The sequence below is a fragment of the Anser anser genome (genome assembly GCF_964211835.1).
Source record: "Anser anser genome assembly, chromosome: 24".
NCBI classification, from domain to species: domain Eukaryota; kingdom Metazoa; phylum Chordata; class Aves; order Anseriformes; family Anatidae; genus Anser; species Anser anser.
In genome coordinates, this window is record NC_139745.1 from 1,375,097 (window position 1) to 1,392,666 (window position 17,570).

At 65.9% G+C, this 17,570-nt stretch overlaps 1 protein-coding gene across 1 annotated transcript in view; it reads left to right on the plus strand.

Moving 5' to 3' along the window:
• Positions 1-10,356: 10,356 nt before the first annotated feature.
• Positions 10,357-17,570, plus strand: part of FOXO6 (forkhead box O6) — a 30,129-nt gene continuing 22,915 nt past the window's right edge. Inside the window, exon 1 of the mRNA XM_083809902.1 lies at positions 10,357-11,485. Coding sequence (XP_083666028.1) covers positions 11,039-11,485 — 447 coding nt within the window. The 5' untranslated portion in view covers positions 10,357-11,038. The remainder of the gene's footprint in view (positions 11,486-17,570) is intronic.

A 17,570-nucleotide genomic window follows, 5' to 3' on the forward strand; every position in this document is an offset into this window, starting at 1 on the left:
TGCCTGCAGAGGGTCACTCAGCCCAGGCTGCAGCTGCTGGGGGGGGTTTGGGCTCTGCCCAAGGGGCTCAGCACCAGCCTGGGCAGGTGCTGGTGACCTCCCTCCTCTCTGGCTGCGTCCTGGTGCAGGCAGCCTGGGGGCTGCGTCTCCCCATCACCATAGCCAGAGCCTTGCTGCCGTCCTGCCCCGTCCCTCTCTTCTTCCTAGGACCTGCCCCTGGGATTAAACGATAACTTTCAAGTGGGAGACATATGTGTGGAGCAGGTGAGGTGATCGGAGGGAGGAGGACACAGGTAACACTGCCAGGTCTGAAGGTTTCCCGGGTTAACGTACGTCTGGTGCCTCCTGTCTCAGTCGCACCAGGAGCAGCACGGGCCCCTTCTGCCTTGCTCAGTGCAGGACGTGGACGCGGACGAGCCTGTGACTCACTGACGGAGACTGGGGAACAGAAGGTGCTGAGCAGCCTTGTCATTCCAGATGCATCATCCCTCCTCCAAACAAGGCAGGAGCGCGTGCTAATAATCCGGGATCTCGTAATTAAATACCCTGCAGCCTGAATATGTATAAGAAGGCACAGTTACTGTGCCGAGGACTATCTCACTTGTGACATTTCTGTGGGTTGGAGTTGCTTTGCTTTGCAACTTCAGCGCTCACGTAGGGCTGGCTGTATGCGGCTCGCTATCAATCACGGGTGTGAAAAGTCCCCCAAGCCACCAGAAAATGGAAACAATCTTGAATGCTCCTGAAGTGAAAGCAGAGAGCCATTCCCAAGATGTTCCTTCACCAGCAAAATGGCTTTTTAAGGAATTCAGACAGAAGAGGTAATAAGGGAAAAGCTGTACAGGAAAAGAAAACCCCACCACCTGCAGCAACACAGCGTGATAGGAAAATTCAGGGAGGAAGGGTCTCTGGAGGTCTGCCGTGCAAGCTTCTGCTCTAAGCAGGGTCAGACCAGGCTGTTGAGGGACTTTTTTCAAGACCGTTTAGGTCTTGAACACCTCCAAGGACACAGACTGCACAACCTCCCTGGGCAACCTGCTCTGACATTTGACGTCCCCCGTGGCAAAAAAGTGTTCCCCTATATCCAGTCCGAACCGATCCCAGTTCAGCTTGTGCCTGTTGCCTTTTATCCTCTTACCCTGGGCTATTGCAAAGAGCCTGGCTCTGCCTCCTCAGTGACCCTCTCTCAGGTGGCCTCGAAGTTCCCCAGAGCTTTCTGGTCCTCAGGCTGAACAAACCCGCTTCCCTCCGCCTCTCCTCCAACACCCTGCAGCCCCTGGAGCTGCTTGGTGTCAGCCCCTGAGCTGCCTCCAGTTTTGCGATGCCCACCATGACCCAACACGCGTGAGGTCTCTGGGTGCAGTCTAATGAGTGTTGTGCAGAGGGGGAGCAAACCTCCTTCCCAAGCACCCCAAGCTGCGTCCTGCATCTCCGGGCATGGCCTCGGCCATCCGGACAGAGGTGGGCACGCGGGGAGGTACCACCGAGGGCTACCCAGGAGATCTGAGGACAGTTGTTGAAAACCCAGGCAGGAGGGGACCAAAATCACCATCTGGGGGCTCGCTGGGCAAACCAGCAGCCCAAGCTGGTGCTGCAGCACCACCATTTCCAAAGGAGGCGGCGGCCCAGGGGGAGGATTCGTCCCCTGTGGGGCAGCAGCGAAGCCCCAGCGCCTGCCACCCCTCCCGAAGGCTCCCCGGGGAGGTGGGAGGAGGCGATGCCGGGCAGGGTGGGGATGCTCAGGGTGGGGAAGTCGGCTTGGCTGCAGCCTCCCCGTGGAAAGGAGAAAGTGCAGCACCGCCCTGCGCCGGGCACGGGGCCAGCGCGTCCTGCCCCGGCAGGCAGCACGCCCCACGCTGCGGGGACGCTGCTCAACGCGCCGAGCTGCTGCCTGTCGGCCTGGGACGTCCGTGGTGGCCACGGACCCGAGCTCCAAGGAAACACGTGGCGTGATCCCCCGGTGCTTCGGGGGTGCAGAGGACTGGTAGCGTGCACCGGCTGCGGAAGTGGCTTTGGGGGAGGAAGTGCTCCCACCCCAACGCACCATATCCATCCTTATGGAGCAGCTGTGGCAGCATCTCCCTAAGCCAGTGCAAAGTGGGGTTCCTGTAAGTCTGCCCCATGTGGGGGGAAATGATGGTGATGAGGCTGTGCAGTGCTCGCCCTGTGCCTGCAGGGTGAAACACGGGGCGCTGCCATTCTCTGTAGCCCTGTCTAGAGATTCAAACACCACCTTCAGCAGGCGTAACCCCTTGGTGGCTTCCTCTCCGTGCTGAAGGCCCAAATCTGCTGAGCTTTCCCACTGACCTCCTTCAGGCCCCTCGGTCTCTGTGCTGCCTGTAACGCTCAGCATGATGGAGCTCTGGGACACCCCCTGCTCCCAGTGCTCCCATTTCTGCGTGTACCCACCAGCTGCTGGGACCGCCTGGGAGCGGGGCAGGTCCTGCTGCATGTGGACATCACTTAGGTGTGATACAGCTTGCAATGGGGTAGTAATTGCACGGTGCAGAGTTCCTCCTCCGCTGTGTTAAGCAACCATAAATGAGGTTGCATTGGCACCATCAGATGCACTCTGTTACAGTAAATAGGGAAATGTGTGTTTCTGGGTCTTTTCTAAGAAAAAACGGTCAGATCTCCGTTGACGGACCGGCCAGCCTCTTGGGACGTGCCACTGACTGGGGGCTGCCCGTGCCTGAGCTGCTGGGCTTCCCCGAGAGCGAGGACATGGCTCGTGTCAACCCTGCTCGTGGGCCAGGGTGCGCCTGTGGGCTCCCATCCTGACGTCTTCTGACACAGGCGAGGCACCAAGCACTGCTGTTGTCCCGCTCCATCCAGGGCCAGGTCTTCTGCTGGGCACTTGGTGCTGGGGCAGAATTTCGGGGCGCTTTGTGAAGATTTTGCTGCCAGCTTCCATCGCCGAGGCGCTCCTTCACCAGTCTGCGTGCAGCAGCCCCGTCCCTGCCTCTCGTGGCGGGGCAGCGGTGCGCGCAGTGTTTGAGTGCAGATTGCCTGGCACTGAAATCCTCCATCCCGTACTCGCTGGTGCTTCAAGAGTTGTGCAGATTGTCCAGCTTTTAAGCAGCTAATTGCAGAGCTATTGGCATGTCTGCAGTGCATCGGAGGCTCGAGACATATATTTTGTTGTAGGCCCGCAGAAGATTAGGTAATTTGTCCACATTTGCTGACAAGAACAGGCTTTGACACGGTCTCCCTAGCTCATTGCCAAAGCCAGCCGAACCCACGATAGGCAAGAGGAGCGTTTGTAGGGAAGCACAGCCTTTGCAATGAGCCTCGCAGAAAGACAAAGCCCTGGGGACACAGCACGTAGAGCCCAGCCACCACGGGATTTGGGGTTTCCACCGCCACTTGGGAAAAGACAGTCCCTGCTCTCCGGGTCCCTGGCCGCAGCCCCTAACCCCAGGTACCACCAGCACCATCCCGCAGCACGGGGGCAGGACGGGTGGGGAGCAGAACCTGGGCTTGAGTTCATCCTAAGGGACTCCAGGACTTCTCCATGAGCCTGGGGGGCTGAGGATGTGCAGAGTTTGTGAGGGGCTCGTGTGCTGCTGTGGGTCAGTCGGCACGCGCTGGTGCACGTGTGGAGCGTGCCTGGGCTGAGGACGAGGTCTCGGAGGTGCCTGGTCCATGAGCAGCACCTCGTGCACGGCCCCTTGCACAGCTCAGCTCCCGCGCTTAGGGGAAACTGAGGCACTGCCGCAGCTGGGGAGCACTGGAAGCAAAATGCAGGCGGCACCAATTGACCTGTCCGTCTCCGAGGCAAGCCAGCAGCAGGTGACCGCATCCACCCTGCGCAGGGTGGGCCCCGCGCTGTTTGTTGGCCGAGCTGCTGGAGAGGCGCCGCGGGTGAGCGCACGGGGCGGGGAGCCCAGCCCTGCTGCTGGAAGCCGTCACCCCCGGGACGGGGCCGAGCAGCCGCAGGGCAGAGCCGGCAGCCCTGGGGCGTCGCGAGGAGCCGCGCGTTCCTGCGGCGCTCTTGGAAAGGGTTTTCCTCCCTGCGGGCAGGGGCCGGGAACTGGCCGTCCTCCCCGAGCCGCCCTCTGCTCGGGGTCAGGGGGAGCGCGGGGCGGTCGGACGGCGTGCTGCGAGCACTGTGCTCGGGTAAAAATATCCTCTGACCAGCACCTGCCTCCCTCCCCGGCGCAAACAGCCAGCCTCTGCCGGGGAAAACACCACCAAGCCCTTCAGAAAAAAAAAAAAAAAAGAAAAAAAGCATCTGTAATTTTCCACGGAATGAAGGCACATTTTTGGCCTCCCCAACCCTTGGCCACCCTTTTGGGGCTCGCAGCCAGGGTTTCATGGGGCCAAGAGCCCGGGGCGGGGGCGAGCATCGCCTTCCTGCAGGGCGCAGCCGGCACCCACCCAGGGCTTCCCAGCAAGGGGCTGGCACGGCCGGGTGCTCGCCCCGCACAGCATCACCACCCCCTGGGGTGGGAGGCGGCGGGGAAGGGGCTCGGGTGGGCTCCCACAGGACAGGACGCCTGACCCCGGCTGGGGTTTGGAAGGGGAAGGAGGTTCCCGAGTCCATGAGGACGCCCCCACTTTGGGGACATCCAGCTGTGAGCACAAACTGGAGGGGCAGAACCACAAATCTCCCAGGTCAGGCACCTTGCCGTGCAGCCCTTCATCTCGCCCAGGTGTGGCAATGCCCCGGGGCACCCAGCTTCCCAGCACCCAGCCCCCTGTGCCACCCCAGCTCAGCCCCATCTCCACAGGCTTGCCCGAGGCTGCAGCCTGGCCAGCTGCCTCTGCCTCCAGCTGGGCTCCCCTGCACATCCTGACCTGCCCGCACCCGCTGCTGGGCTGCCCGGGGCAGCAGGGAGCCAAGGGGGGGGTTTGGAGGGGGCACGGAGGGGAGCAGGGTGCAGAGACCCGGCAGTGCAGGGTGCTGCCAATTCTCCCATAGGGCTCCCAGAGCAGCCCAGCCCCATGCCCTCGTGCATCCACAGCAGTGATGCTCTCTGCGATGCGGGACCTGGGGCTGTGACGGGGCCACGATGCCCACGGTCCCTGTAGGAGCCAGGGGCTGTGCCTTGGGTGGAGGGAGTTTCCCTCTTGCAGCAAAGCCCTGCAGAGAAATGCTCAGAGCAAATAAGACCCGTGCTCGTGCTCGTCCCTGCACCATCCCCCTGCAGCCTGGTTGCACTGGGACGTCCAACTGGAACAACCTCCTACCACCTTCTGTCTCCACCTGGGACCCTGCCCACCTCCCCTTTGGACAGGTGGGGGCCCTGCGTGCAGCCCCCACACCCCTCCTGCAGACGGGTGCTCCTCCTCCCCGCCTCGGCGATGCCAGTATCCCGGTGTGAAAACACAGAAGTATGAAAATACAGTTCGGTCCCTGCTCTGTGACCTTCAAAACCGCCCGACACATTCGGCTTGGACGCCGAGCCCCGGCAGATGGCCCTTGTCAGCCGTTCTGGCCGGGCAGTGCGGGGACGGGCGGCGCAGCGTGCCAGCACGGGAGGCCTCGGGGTCGTCGGTGGAAAAGCAAAGATCAGGGCAAGGTCTGGGGCTGGAGGGGACGGGGCGCAGCCGGACGCCTCCTGCCCCGCACCGTCCCCAGCTGGGGCTGCGCGAGCGAGGCTGCAGGCGCTGGAGGACGGCTCGGGCACCGGCCGAGGGCAGCTCCCCTGCTTGGAGCTCGGGGAGCCGGGCAAGGCGGCTGCCGGCTGGTGGTGGGGACCAGAAGTGACCCGTGCCGGGTGGGGGAAGGCACGGCCCCCCCTTCCTCCACTCCATGGGGACACCGAGACCCGCATCGCGGGGAGCACCACGGCTCCTGAGGGCCAGCAGAGGAGAACCCAGCCGAAGTCACATCACCTGGTGGAAGGGAAGGGTTAAACGGCCCGTCAGGGCTGAGACGCTCTGGAAGCACGGGAGACAGCTGGAAAAGATTTAAATAGCTCGTAGCTGTGTGTCTGCAAGCCGTGGGTGCCAGCGAAAGGTAGTCTTATTTCTGATAATATCTGGTCTGACACACTCAGCGTGTTTAGCAGTTTTCAGCTCACTCAGGCAGATGAGACCGACTAGGAAGCTCTCGTGCAGGGACTCCTGGATGCCGCATTAACGTGCACCCTCCGAGAGGGATGTTTTCGCCTCTAAATGCAAATAGGGGCTGAAGCCATGGAAGAAGCCGTGGCTGATCTCAGCCTGAGGGATCGGGCTGGCAGCTTCAGGGGCACCCAGGCCCTGGTTTGGGTGCAGTCGTGCCTGGAAGCAGGGCAAAGCCCGAGCGGGGAGCGCAGAAATGAGGGCGTTGTGCCCTCAGCTGTGGGAAACCAGCACCGGGAGCCAGCCGCGTACCACAGAGGTCTCTTGCCAAATGGTCCCTGCTTTGGATGGGGATCCCCTGGGGAGGCTGTGGCACGTGGCGGGGAGCTGGCAGCGCCAGGCTGTGCCAGGGGATCCGGGCGGTGCCGGTGCGGGGCCGGGGAGCCGTGCGCTGTGCCGGGAGCTCTCGCTGCCCGGTGCTGGGACACGGCAGCTGGGCCAGGAGGGGAGGTTAGAGGGTTTGTGAACTCGCTGCATGACATAACACGGGTCTCTGTCGAGCAAAGATACATCTAATCACACGGAATTAGTACCAAGAATTAGCACTGAAAACTGTTATTAAGTGTTGCTATTATTAAAGAGCGGAGAGCTCCCTAAGCGCCGTTCTGGAGCAAAATTCAATGCCGACAGTGAACGCCATAGGCTGGTAAGAAACGTTCTCCCCAGCTGGTGTCTCACAAAAATGGAGCTATCAGCTACATGAGCGCGCTCCTGAACCGTCCACTTGGTTTTTCAGCCAGGCTCCAGCCCTTTGAAAATGAAGGTTTGGGTTTTCCACTGAAAACTTTTGTTACTGACGTGCCCCCTGACCAGAGGTATGTACCACCCGGTACGACGTGGTTATGGGTGAGGACACGGGTGTGGACAGGGACTGGCGCTGCACCCCGGGGTACCCCTGGCCCTGGCAGAGCCCTCAGGGGGCTGCGGGACCCCAGCCCCGAGGAACCCCCAGCCCCCATCCCGGGAGGCGACCGGGAGCCTCGCGGGAGCACCGTGCCCTGAGCGAGGCTGCAGGAAGGCGCTACCTGGAGCGGTTTTCCATCAGAAAACAGGTTTTTATTGAAATCAAGCCTTTTCCTGGGAACTTGTCGATTTTGCTGCCATTTTCTCCAGGAAGAAGTCTAGCGGAATCACTTTGACTTTCTTGTTTCAGCAGTGTCAAAATGTTTATTCCGATCATGTCAAAACACCAAGCTCATTTCTGGAAAGTAAAAATATTTCATTTTTGACTTTATCATTTCGTTCGCTTAACTCCCAGTTTATGTTCCGTGAAAGCATTTTTTTAATATGCGCCGCCCGAGATCCTTTAGCGCCGCAACGCAGGGACGCGGCGAGGAGACGGCTCCCCATCACACACCCGACTCCTCAAAGGCCCCGGTCAGCAGTCGGGCGATCCTTCATTTCGCAGGGCATGCCGAACGCCTGCCTTTGCCTTTCAGCGCAGGGCAGGCAGCTTGCGCGGGCAGGCACCCTGATCTGCCTCGCAGACGGCCCCTGTCCCTTCGGCTGTTGGCGGCTCTGTGCCCAAGTCCCGCCGCCCTGGTTCGTCCCCAGGGAACAAATGCTGCAGGGCTCAGCGTGGTCCCGGGGGTCCCGGGGGTCCCGGGGGTCCTTGTGCTGCGGGTTCAGCCCGGCTTCGCAGGTGCCTTGCAGCAGCCCAGGCCCAGAGCACCCCGCAGCCCCCCGGCACTGGGGGGGTCCCTCCGCCGGCTGCTGTCACTGACCTGGTTGGTGCTTTCCGGGGGCAGCGCTGGCACAGGGCAGTCACAGCCACCTTCTGCCACCTTCGTTTGCAAGGGGCAGCTCACGTGTGCGGGGCAGGAGCCCACCGAGCTGGCCCTGCTCACCCGGTCCCCACCGAGCTCCGTGTCCCCTTTCAGCCTCGTTCTTCCCACCCCGGAGAGGGCGGGCACCTTGCTGGGGCTGGAGAAACGCAGGGCACCTCTCCTGGAGCCTCAGCTTCACAGGATCGGCCAAGGTGCTGAGCGACATGATCATCACCATCAATCATCATCATCATCTTCATCTTCATCATCATCTTCATCACCCAGAGAAAGGTGGAGCCAGCGGAGCTGGGGGGTGCACCACACCCCAGCGGGAAGAGTTTGCCCAAATGCTGCTGGAAGCTGCTGGGAAAGGAACAGATTTGGCAGGTGGGGGGGTGGCCCCTGGGGACACACAGCCGGCTCCGACGGCGGGGACAGCCCCCGTCCCACCACGCTGCATCAGGAGCTGGGGCGGTGCCGGGCGGTGCCGCGGGGCGCTGCAGGGTGCCGCAGGGCGCTGTCACCCCCGTGGTTAGGACACGGGAGGGCAGCCGGGGTGACAGGCTTGCGTGATCCCGGACCGGCCGCTTGTGAAATCTGGGGAGACGCTGGCACAGCCTGAGCTAACCGGCCCTGCTGCCACCTCCAGCGGGGCCGGGAACCTCCACCTGCCGGCGTGGGACAGGGCTGGGGAGGGCCTCCAAAAATGCCAGCACTCACCCCCCTGCTTCGCCCAGCACGGCCACGCGGTGCCAACACCCCGGGCGGCAGGGCATGCCCACGGGATGTCCCCGCTGCCAGCCCCGATGTCACCGGGATGGTGGCACCGGGTGCCCCCTTCCCTGCTCCCGAGGCTGCCTCTCGCCACGCAGCGATGCACGAGCAGCGAGGCCTGCTGCTTAACGGGCTGGTGGCAGCGTGCAGCCGCCTTAATAGAGATGCTCCCGCCTGGTGCCAGGCGGTTAAGTGATAATTAACCAGGTGCTGGGGAAGGTGATGCTGGAAGCCAGCCCTGCGCTGCCGCCGCCGGTGCCAGCAGCCTCAGCTGGGACGCGCTGCCCCTGCCCGGGGCACAGACCTGTCCCTCCCAGCACTGCGCCTCCACCCCGCTGCGAGGGGCTGCACCCTGGGCACCCTCACCTCGGGGCCGGGGGCTGCCGAGCCTGGGCTGGGACCCCGGGCGTGCCGGGAACGGGAGCGCTGGGCAGCTCGGGTGGCTTCGAGGCGCAAGGAGCCACGAAGGCGCCCGGCACCCGCCCTCCACCCGCACCCCAGCTGCGTGCGTCCGTCCTTGTCCCTGCCGGACTGCTTCCCGGGGGGAAACTGAGGCACGGGGTGAGGCAGCCCGGCAGCCGCTGCAGCACCCGGTGCTGAAGCCACGGAGGGCTCTGCCCGTGCCAGGCGAGGGACGGGGCACCCGGAGGGCTCCGAGCGGTCGCAGGGATTGGGGGCACCGCGGGGCTGCTGGGGAATGTGAGCGGGAGCCGGGGGGCAGCGGGAGGGCTGGCGACGGGGTGGGAGGAGGGGGAGAGGGGCGCGGGAGGGAAGGGGCAGCGCCAGGCCCCGCGTGGGTAAAGGTGGGTGGAGGAGGGGGTCGGGGGCAGTGCGTGGGGAGAGGAGATCGGGGCTCAGGGGGCCCAGGGGTTGGGGCTCAGGGATCGGGGATTGGGGATCAGGGGGATCAGGGATCTGGGATTGGGGATCAGACCTGGGGATCGGGGCTCAGGGCTCGGTGGGGTCAGCGATCAAGGACCGAGGATCAGGGACCGAGGATCGGGCCCGGGGATCAGGGCGCGGGGGCCCGGGGATCAAGGACCGGGGACCGGGGATCACGGCTCAGGATCGGGCCCCGCACGTGGCGCGCCCACCCAGCCCGCGGGGCGTGGCTTCGCGCGGTGGGCGTGGCTTCAGCCGGGGGCGTGGCTTGCGCGCGGGCCGCGGGGAGCCCTCGGGGGCGTGGCCTTGAGGCCGCGGGGGCGTGGCCTGCCGGCGGGGGTCTCCCCCGTCCCCTCCGGCGTGGGCGTGGCCGCGGCGGGCGAGGGGGCGAGTCCCGTAGTAAAGGGGCGTGGCCAGTAGTAAAGGGGCGTGGCTATGAGTAAAGGGGCGTGGCCTCGCGGCGTTGCCCGGGGCGACGCGCGGATGCGGCCGGCTCCGTGACGTCACCCGCGGGGCGGGGCGCGGCGGGAAGGGGGGCGACCCCCGGCGACGTCCCGCCGGCGCCGCGCCAATGGGCGGGCGGGGGGGAGGGGGCGTGGCCGCGGGGCGCCTCCCGCCAATGAGGGGGCGGCGGCGGGCTCGGGGCAACAATGGGGGGCGGGCGGGGCGGGGCGGGGCGGGGGGCACCACGTGGGGCGGCGGGGCCGGGGGGGGTGGGAGGGGGGCGGCACCGGGACGGCGGCGGGGCAGGGACGGGCGCGGGCACAGGGAGCGGGGCCGGCCCCGCCCCGCCCTCCCCCCGCCCCCCCCCGGGCCCTCCCCCTGTGTCACGGCGGCGCCCGCATTCGCGGCGGAGCTGAGCGCCGAGCACCGGGCACCGAGCACCGGGCACCGGGCACGGAGCGCCGGGCACCGCGCACCGAGCGGGGCCGCCCCAGCATGTGGCCCGCCCGCCCCGTGGCGGCAGCGCGGCGGCGGCGGCGGCGGGCAGGTGCGCGGCCGGTGCGCGGCCGCTGAACCGGGGACCGGGGGGGGGGGGACACCGGAGCCGCCGCCCGCCGGCCGCCGCCGCCGCCGCCCTCGCCCGGCCCCGCCGCCTGACCCGATGGACGCGGCAGCGCCCGCAGCCGCCCCGGGAAGCGCCGCTCCGGAGCCGCCCCGCGGCTGCTGAAGCCCCGTCTGGCCCCGGGCTGGCGGCCCCCGAGGAATATGCGGCGCCCCCCCCGGCCCGCCGCCCCCGTTAACCGCCCGTTGCCCAGCGCCCAGCCGGTCGCTGCCGCCCGGTAGAGCCCGCACGGACTCGGTGCCTTCCCGCACCCGCACCCGGACCGGTGCCCCCGCCCCCGTCCCCGTCTCCCCCCGCCCCGGAGCCCTTTCCGCGCTCCTCTCCCTCTTTTTTTCTTTTTTTTTTTTTTTAATTTTTTAAAAAAATTTTTAAAGATTTTTTAAATTTTTGGGTGGAAACCGACCGCAACTGCTGGTGGGGCGGGGGGTGGGGGGGGAGCGCAGCGCCGGAGGTGAGGGGGGGTGGGGGGGGGGGGACCATGGAAGAAAAGCTCCAGGCGCATCAGGTGGAGATCGACCCGGATTTCGAGCCGCAGAGCCGGCCCCGCTCCTGCACCTGGCCGCTCCCGCACCCCGACTTCACGGCGGAGGACGAGGATGGGGCCGCGGCGGGGCCCCCCCCGGCGCTGGCGGCCGGCGGAGCCGAGGGCACCGAGAACGCGGCGGCGGCCCCGGCGGAGCGCAGAGCAGCAGCAGCAGCCGCCGCCGCCCCGCCGCCGCCCGGTGCGGACGTTGGACAGCTCCGCAAGGCCAAGACGTCCCGCAGGAACGCCTGGGGGAACCTCTCGTACGCCGACCTCATCACCAAAGCCATCGAGAGCTCCCCGGAGAAGCGCCTCACCCTCTCGCAGATCTACGACTGGATGGTGCGATACGTCCCCTACTTTAAGGATAAAGGGGACAGCAACAGCTCCGCCGGATGGAAGGTACCCGCGCCCCCCTTCCCACCCCCGCCCCGCCGACCGACTTTGCCCCGCTCCCGGAGCCCCCCCCCACCCCCCCGCCGGTGCTCGGTGGCCCCGCGGCCGGGGTCGGGTTGCGGGGAGGGGAGCGGGTGCGTGGCCCGGCCCCGTGCGCCTCGTCCCCGCTTCGCCGGCTGCGCTCGGGCCGGTGGCGGGGCAGAGCCGGGGCGCCCCGCTCCTCCCCGCCGGGGGGACGGCGGCACCGGGGCGAGGGGCGACCCCACCGCCCCCCTGCACCGGGAGCTCCGGGGGGGACGGCTCTGGGCTGGTGGCCGGCGGTGCTGGGGGTGCTGGGGGCTCCCAGCCCCCTCCCAGCCCACCGGGGCGTGCAGCACGCGGGGTCCCCTGGTGTCCCCGGGCAGGTGTCCCCAGGCTGCCTCGCGCCCCAAGCGTGGCTGCACGGGGGCTGCGTCCCCTGCCCCTCGCAGCCCCCGCGGCTCCACGCTCACGTCCCCTGGCCCCGCTCCGGTCGGCGTGTGCGAGCCTCTCTCCCCTGGCTGTGCCACACCGGAGCCAGCCGAGGCCACTGGAGGCTGGGGGGGGCTGCCCTGACCCCCACCCCCCCACCCCGCCACGCTGCCGCTCTCCGGTTCCGTGCTGGGCAGGGGGAGAGATCGCCTGTGTCCAGATGGTGTCAGTAAAAAGGAGACGGTTTCTCTTAAGCCCTCCCCTAAGCCCTGTCACCTCCAGTGTGATTAGTGTGTAACGAGGCTCGGGGGCTCTAATGCTGCCCTGCTGCGCTGGTGGGCTGACCTCGTGCCGGCACCGCGTGCCCCCGTCCCCTGCAGGTGGCCCAGCCTGGCTCGGCTGCTCGGGGGGCTCTTTTGGGTGCAAACAGGGCCCTTTTGGGGACAGCGAGGCCGGATGCTGTCTGTCTGTGCCACCTGCGGCTGGGCTGTGGGAGCTGGTGGTGCAGGTGGAGGCTGTGCTCGTGCTGGGTGTGCAGGGGCAGCGGTCCCGGAGCAGCCGTGTCCCCGTCCCGGAGCGGTGATGTCCCCGTCCTGCGCCGTTGGGAGCTGTGGAGGCAGGAGCAGGCGCTGGTCCCGTGGGTCTGCTCCAACCTGTGCCTCCGGCGAGACCTGCATGGCCTCGGGCACGTGTGGGGGGAGCTGGGTGTCCCCAGGGCTCCCACCCGTTGGGGACAGCGCGGGGACATGCACTGAGCGGGCCCTGGGGGCACGGCGAGATGCTTGCTGTGGCTCTAGGCTGGTGGCTGGGAGTGCTGGGTGTGCTGGGGGCTCCCGGCAGCAGCTCCGGTCACTGGGGTGTGGAGCATGTGGGGGTCCCCTGGGTGTCCCCAAAGGGCAGCCCAGGGACCAGGACGAGGGGACGGGGCCGCGTGTGGCAACGAGTTTGTGTGCTGAGCTGTGGATGGGGACGGGGACGTGTGTGCCTCTCGGGGCCGGTGCTGGCACACGGGAGGTGGGAAGTGCCATCCAGCAGAGACTGGCAAAGCCCTCCCTGTCCCTTGTCACTGGGGTTCAAGCCACCCACAGAGGGGTGACCGGTGTCCTCTCTGGGTGTGCAGGGGCTCAGACAGGGCCACGAGGGGACGGTGGCGCTGCGCGGGTGTGTTGGTGTGGGTGCGCGAGGCGGTGGGGGCTGCCTGTCCGGGGCTGCCCGTCCCGTGCCCACCGGCACTAGCTCCGACTTCTGGCCTCTGAGCAAGGACGGGCTTTGCAGGCAGGACCCTCGTGGTGTGGCCTCACCCCCTGCCAGCTGTCACCCGGCTGTCCCCTCGCTCATCCCACCAGCGCTGCCGGCACCCCAGCCATCGGCCTCCCCCGGGGAAGCCTCCAGCAGGGAGCGCGTGGGAGCAACGCCGGGCGCCCAGCTCTGTCCCTTGTCCCCCACGCCCTTCCTGGTGTCCCCTGTCCCGTGGGGCAGGGATGGCGGCTGTGCTGCTCGACGTCTGGTGCCAACCGAGCTGCTTGTCCTGCGCGGGGCATCGCGGCTTTAGTGCGGGGGCTGCGTCGGCCGGAGGGGCTGCGTGGGTGCGCCGGGGGGGCTGAATGGGCGGCCCCGCACTGCAGAACTGTGGTGGTGTCAGGGCACAGTGGTGGTTTGGTTCATGGGGCTGGGCGTGCGGGGGGACCTGGGGCCGTGCTGCCGGTGTGTGGTGTGCCCGAGGGAGGAGCTGCGTGCTGGGGTGGCTCTGCAGGACGGGGACCTGGCGCTCTCCAACTCGTCCTGGGGAGCCCCATCGCCAGCCAGAGCGGCTCTGTGGTGCCTCTGCCGCTGTCCCCCGCTGCTCTGTGGTGCTGCCTTCCTCGTCCTGGCACTGGAGCAGTCCGCAGGGACCCCCTCACTTGGTTGTCACTGCCTTGGACACCGCTGTGCCGGGGGTTAAGCACCCGTGTCCCTGCTGGCTGTGCCCTGCCCAGGGCAGGCTGGCAGCTCGGTGAAGCCGTGGGAGCACCTGCAGCGCCGGGCAGTCAATTTTGTAGTAATGAGCTGCTCAAAGCTTATTAAAGAGCCCCTGGAGATGCCACGTCCCTCCTGCCCCAGGCCTGGGAGAAGCATCGCAGATTTAAAGCGTTTCATTACCGAGCACAGTGGCATCAGAGGGGGGTCTCGGGTAATGGGCTGCTTCTTTAATTAGCTCCTTCGCAGCCTCCCCATGCTGGGGAGAGCAGATCGCGGAGGTCGGAGAGCCAGGCCGAGGGCTTGGCTTCCCTGCGGGGTCTTGGGTTGGGCTCTGCCACCAGGACTCCATCCCACACCCAGCCGGCCACGGGGACGCTGCATCCGCACCCAGCAGAGGTGTCCATGGGGGCCGCACTCCCCCAGGCTGGTTCCGTACCTCGGAGGGGAAGGATGCCAGCGCAGGGCGTGTTTTGGGGTTTTACAGCAAGGTAAACCGAGGCACAGCACCTAAACGCTTGGCCGTGCTCAGCAGTGGGACCAGGGCCCGATGGGGCAGGGGTGCTCCGGCCCCGTGGAGGATCCCAGGGCTCCGGGTGCCGCAGCGGCTGGGCTGGCGCCGCGGGCACGTGCGCCGGGAGCTGCTGCTGCTGCTTCCCGATGCAGGGCAGCAGGCGCCCGTGACTGACAGTTCTGCTTAATTAGGGAGTTGTTATTTTATCAATTCCAAAGCGCTTGAAGTTTTCTGCTCCAGCTCACGCTTTCCACTTGTTAATGGGAAACCAACACCCTCCGTCAAAAAGGCAGCGGCACGGATGCATTTTAAAGGTTCTGCTCGCTCCGGTTTGACATCCAAAATATAACAATCAAGCAATCAGCTGGTGGATGCCTGTTTGATGCGGCTCTGACAGCGCTGCAAACCTTAATTTCCCAGCCCTCCCCTCCACCTCCTCCTCCCGTACGGCGCCGGGGCTGCAGCGTGACGGCGGGCAGGGTCTTGGGGACACGGGGTCCTGGTGGCCTGGGGGAGCACGGGGCCTCTGCAGAGACCCCCAGTGCTGCTGTCCCCATCGTGGGGTGCAATGGGAATGAAATGGGGAGAAAAAGGAGTAGAAAAGGCGTTTGGGTGCGAGGATGGCGCAGGGGCCCTCTGCTGTGGGGTCAGGGCGCGCAGGGGGCTCGGCTCCTGGTCCCTTCCGCTCCATAGCGCCCATACCTCCCTTGTAGCCCCCACAGTGGGGACAGGGCCAGGCTCCCCCCGACACACGGGGGACCCCAAACCCTTTGGGCATCCCAGGGATGCAGCGGGGGCTCCTTGCCTGTCCCTGTCCCCAGCTCGGCGGCTCGCTCAGCCCCGAGCCATGGTGACGCGCTCCCGTGCACCACGGTGCGTGCCGGGGGCATGGCCACGAGGGATCCCCCAGGATCCGCTCCTCCTTCGCACCTTGCTCTTTTATCTCGTTCTGGAGATTTTCATCTTCCTTCCCTTTCTTATTTTTTTTTTTGTAATTTTTTTCCCCCCTCTCTTCTGGAATCGCTTTTCATGCAGCGCTAACTGCTGAAGTAACACAAACCTGCTAAATGGTCCGGCTTTATGATAGCATAAAAATGATACTACAGCAGTGAGTGGGGCTTTATTAAACCCAAGGGAAAGGCTCCAAATGAACAGCTTGCTCCGCTCTTAGCTTTCCCCCCCCCCCTCCTTATTTTTAATAACCGCTGGAATATAAACTACAGTTAAGATCCTGTGGAGTAGACAAGCGCTTGCAGCCCGGCGCCCGCTCTCTGTCTGTCTGTCCGTCCGTCCGTCCCCACGTGCGTGTCCGTGCGTGCGTCCCTCCCTCCCGCTCGCCGTCCGCAGCCCGGTGCCGTGACGTGAGTGCCAGATTCCTGGGCTGGGAAACGAATTTCCTGGTGCTTGGCTTTTGTACTTAAAAGGCCTCGTAAATATTTTGTGTGGACGCCGTGCCCCAGCGGAGCAGGCTGGAGGCGCGGGAGCTCCTCGGCCCTGGGGGGGCCTAGGCAGGGTGCTGCCACCAGGAGCTTTGCTTTGGACGCTTTGCTAAAAACCCAGGGGATTTCTGTGGCAGCCTCTTCCCTATCGTGTGTGGAGGCAGGGGCAGGACTCGCGCGCTGGCCCCGATCCCTTGGTGCAGTTTTTGGCTGGAGGGCTCTGCGTCGCACCTATTGCCACCCGTGGGGGCACCCCCAGCCCCACGCTGACCTCTCCATCCCCGCTGTCATCCCCCGGTCCCGCTGCCTCCCTCGGCTCACACGTGGCCGCGGGGATGCTCGGGAGCCAGGCACGGCTCTGCCGGGGTCTCCCCGCCTGCATTACTTTTAATTAGCCAGACGCTGCGCGCCAGCTCTGCTCTCCTGCTGAAGGTGCCTGATTAGTGCCGAGGTGAAAGGCACTTTGGGTTACGGAAGGACACTCGGAGAGGCTTGCCTGTCTGCCGCTGAAGCTCATTTTGGACAGCATCTGTTCATTATTATGTGCTGCCTTGGCCGCCCGCCAGCAAGGAGAACTGAAAGCACGGCACAAAGATTGCTTTCACCCGCCGGGGGGGCGGAGGCGGCCGGCGCTGGGAGGGGGCGCGGCGGCGGCGTGGGTGCCGGGTGGGGACCCCCGGAGCGGGCTGGTCCCTTCCCTGCCCAGCCCTGGGGTGTCCTGAGCTGCCCCCAGCTGTGGTCTGGCCCAGAGTGTCCGGGCCCTTGGGGTGGCCACAGTGGGGCTGAGCAGTGGGGTCTGTAGGGGTGGCTTTTTCCAGAGTCCCCGCCACCTCCAGCGCTTTGTTCCCGCTGTGCGAGGGGCGCAGCAGCTCCCGGGGCTGTGGGACAGAGGAGGTGTCCCAGGGGTGCTGGCAGTGGGGACACGCGCGGTGGTGCAGGACGGGTGCTTGGTTTTGCTGCCTGGGCTCCAGCATGGCCAGGGCACAGTGAGCGATTCTGCGGGGAGCCCGCTGCATCTGCACGTGCTTGAGCACACACGCGGCGGCTCAGCTTGCACGCCGTCCCTTGCACACCCGTGTGTGTGCACATGTGGTGCACATGCAGCCCCGCTGTCCCCCGGCCACGCGTGTGCACGTGCGCAGGGCTCGCCACGTGCGCTCCCATGTGCGTGCACGCCTGCACGTTGCAGTCGGGCACGCGTCATGCGTGCAAGGGCAGCACGGGGAAGGACTGGGAGGGCACCCCCGGAGCCCGGCCCCCTGGGATTTGGGGTTGTCGGGAGCGTCCCCGTGTCCCCGGGGGACAGGGAGGGGTTGGGGCCTCGCTGCCGGGTGGCGGAGGCCGGGCTGCTCTCTGAAGTCACGGCTGCGCCTCGGCGGGCGCTGGGAGCTGAGCTGGGAGCCGAGAAGCCACCTTTGGTTTGCTGGGAAGAAAAAAATGGGGGGGAAAGAAAGAAAAGAAAGGCGAGGGTTGTTCGAAGCCGCCTGCCACCTGGCGCGGTGCCAGCCCGGGGACGCTCCGGAGCAGACATGCCAAGCTGTAATTGCAGACAGGCTCATTTCAAGAGACGAGACGGTTATTTTTAACTCGCGTTAAGGTAATGCACTGATCTCCAGCCTGCTGGTTCAAAAGTTCAGCCCCACCGTGTCCCCACCCCCAGCTCGCCCACCCCTCACCGCTGCCCCCTGGCTGGGGGCTCCTGGAGAGCGTGGCCCTGTCCTGGAGCATGGCC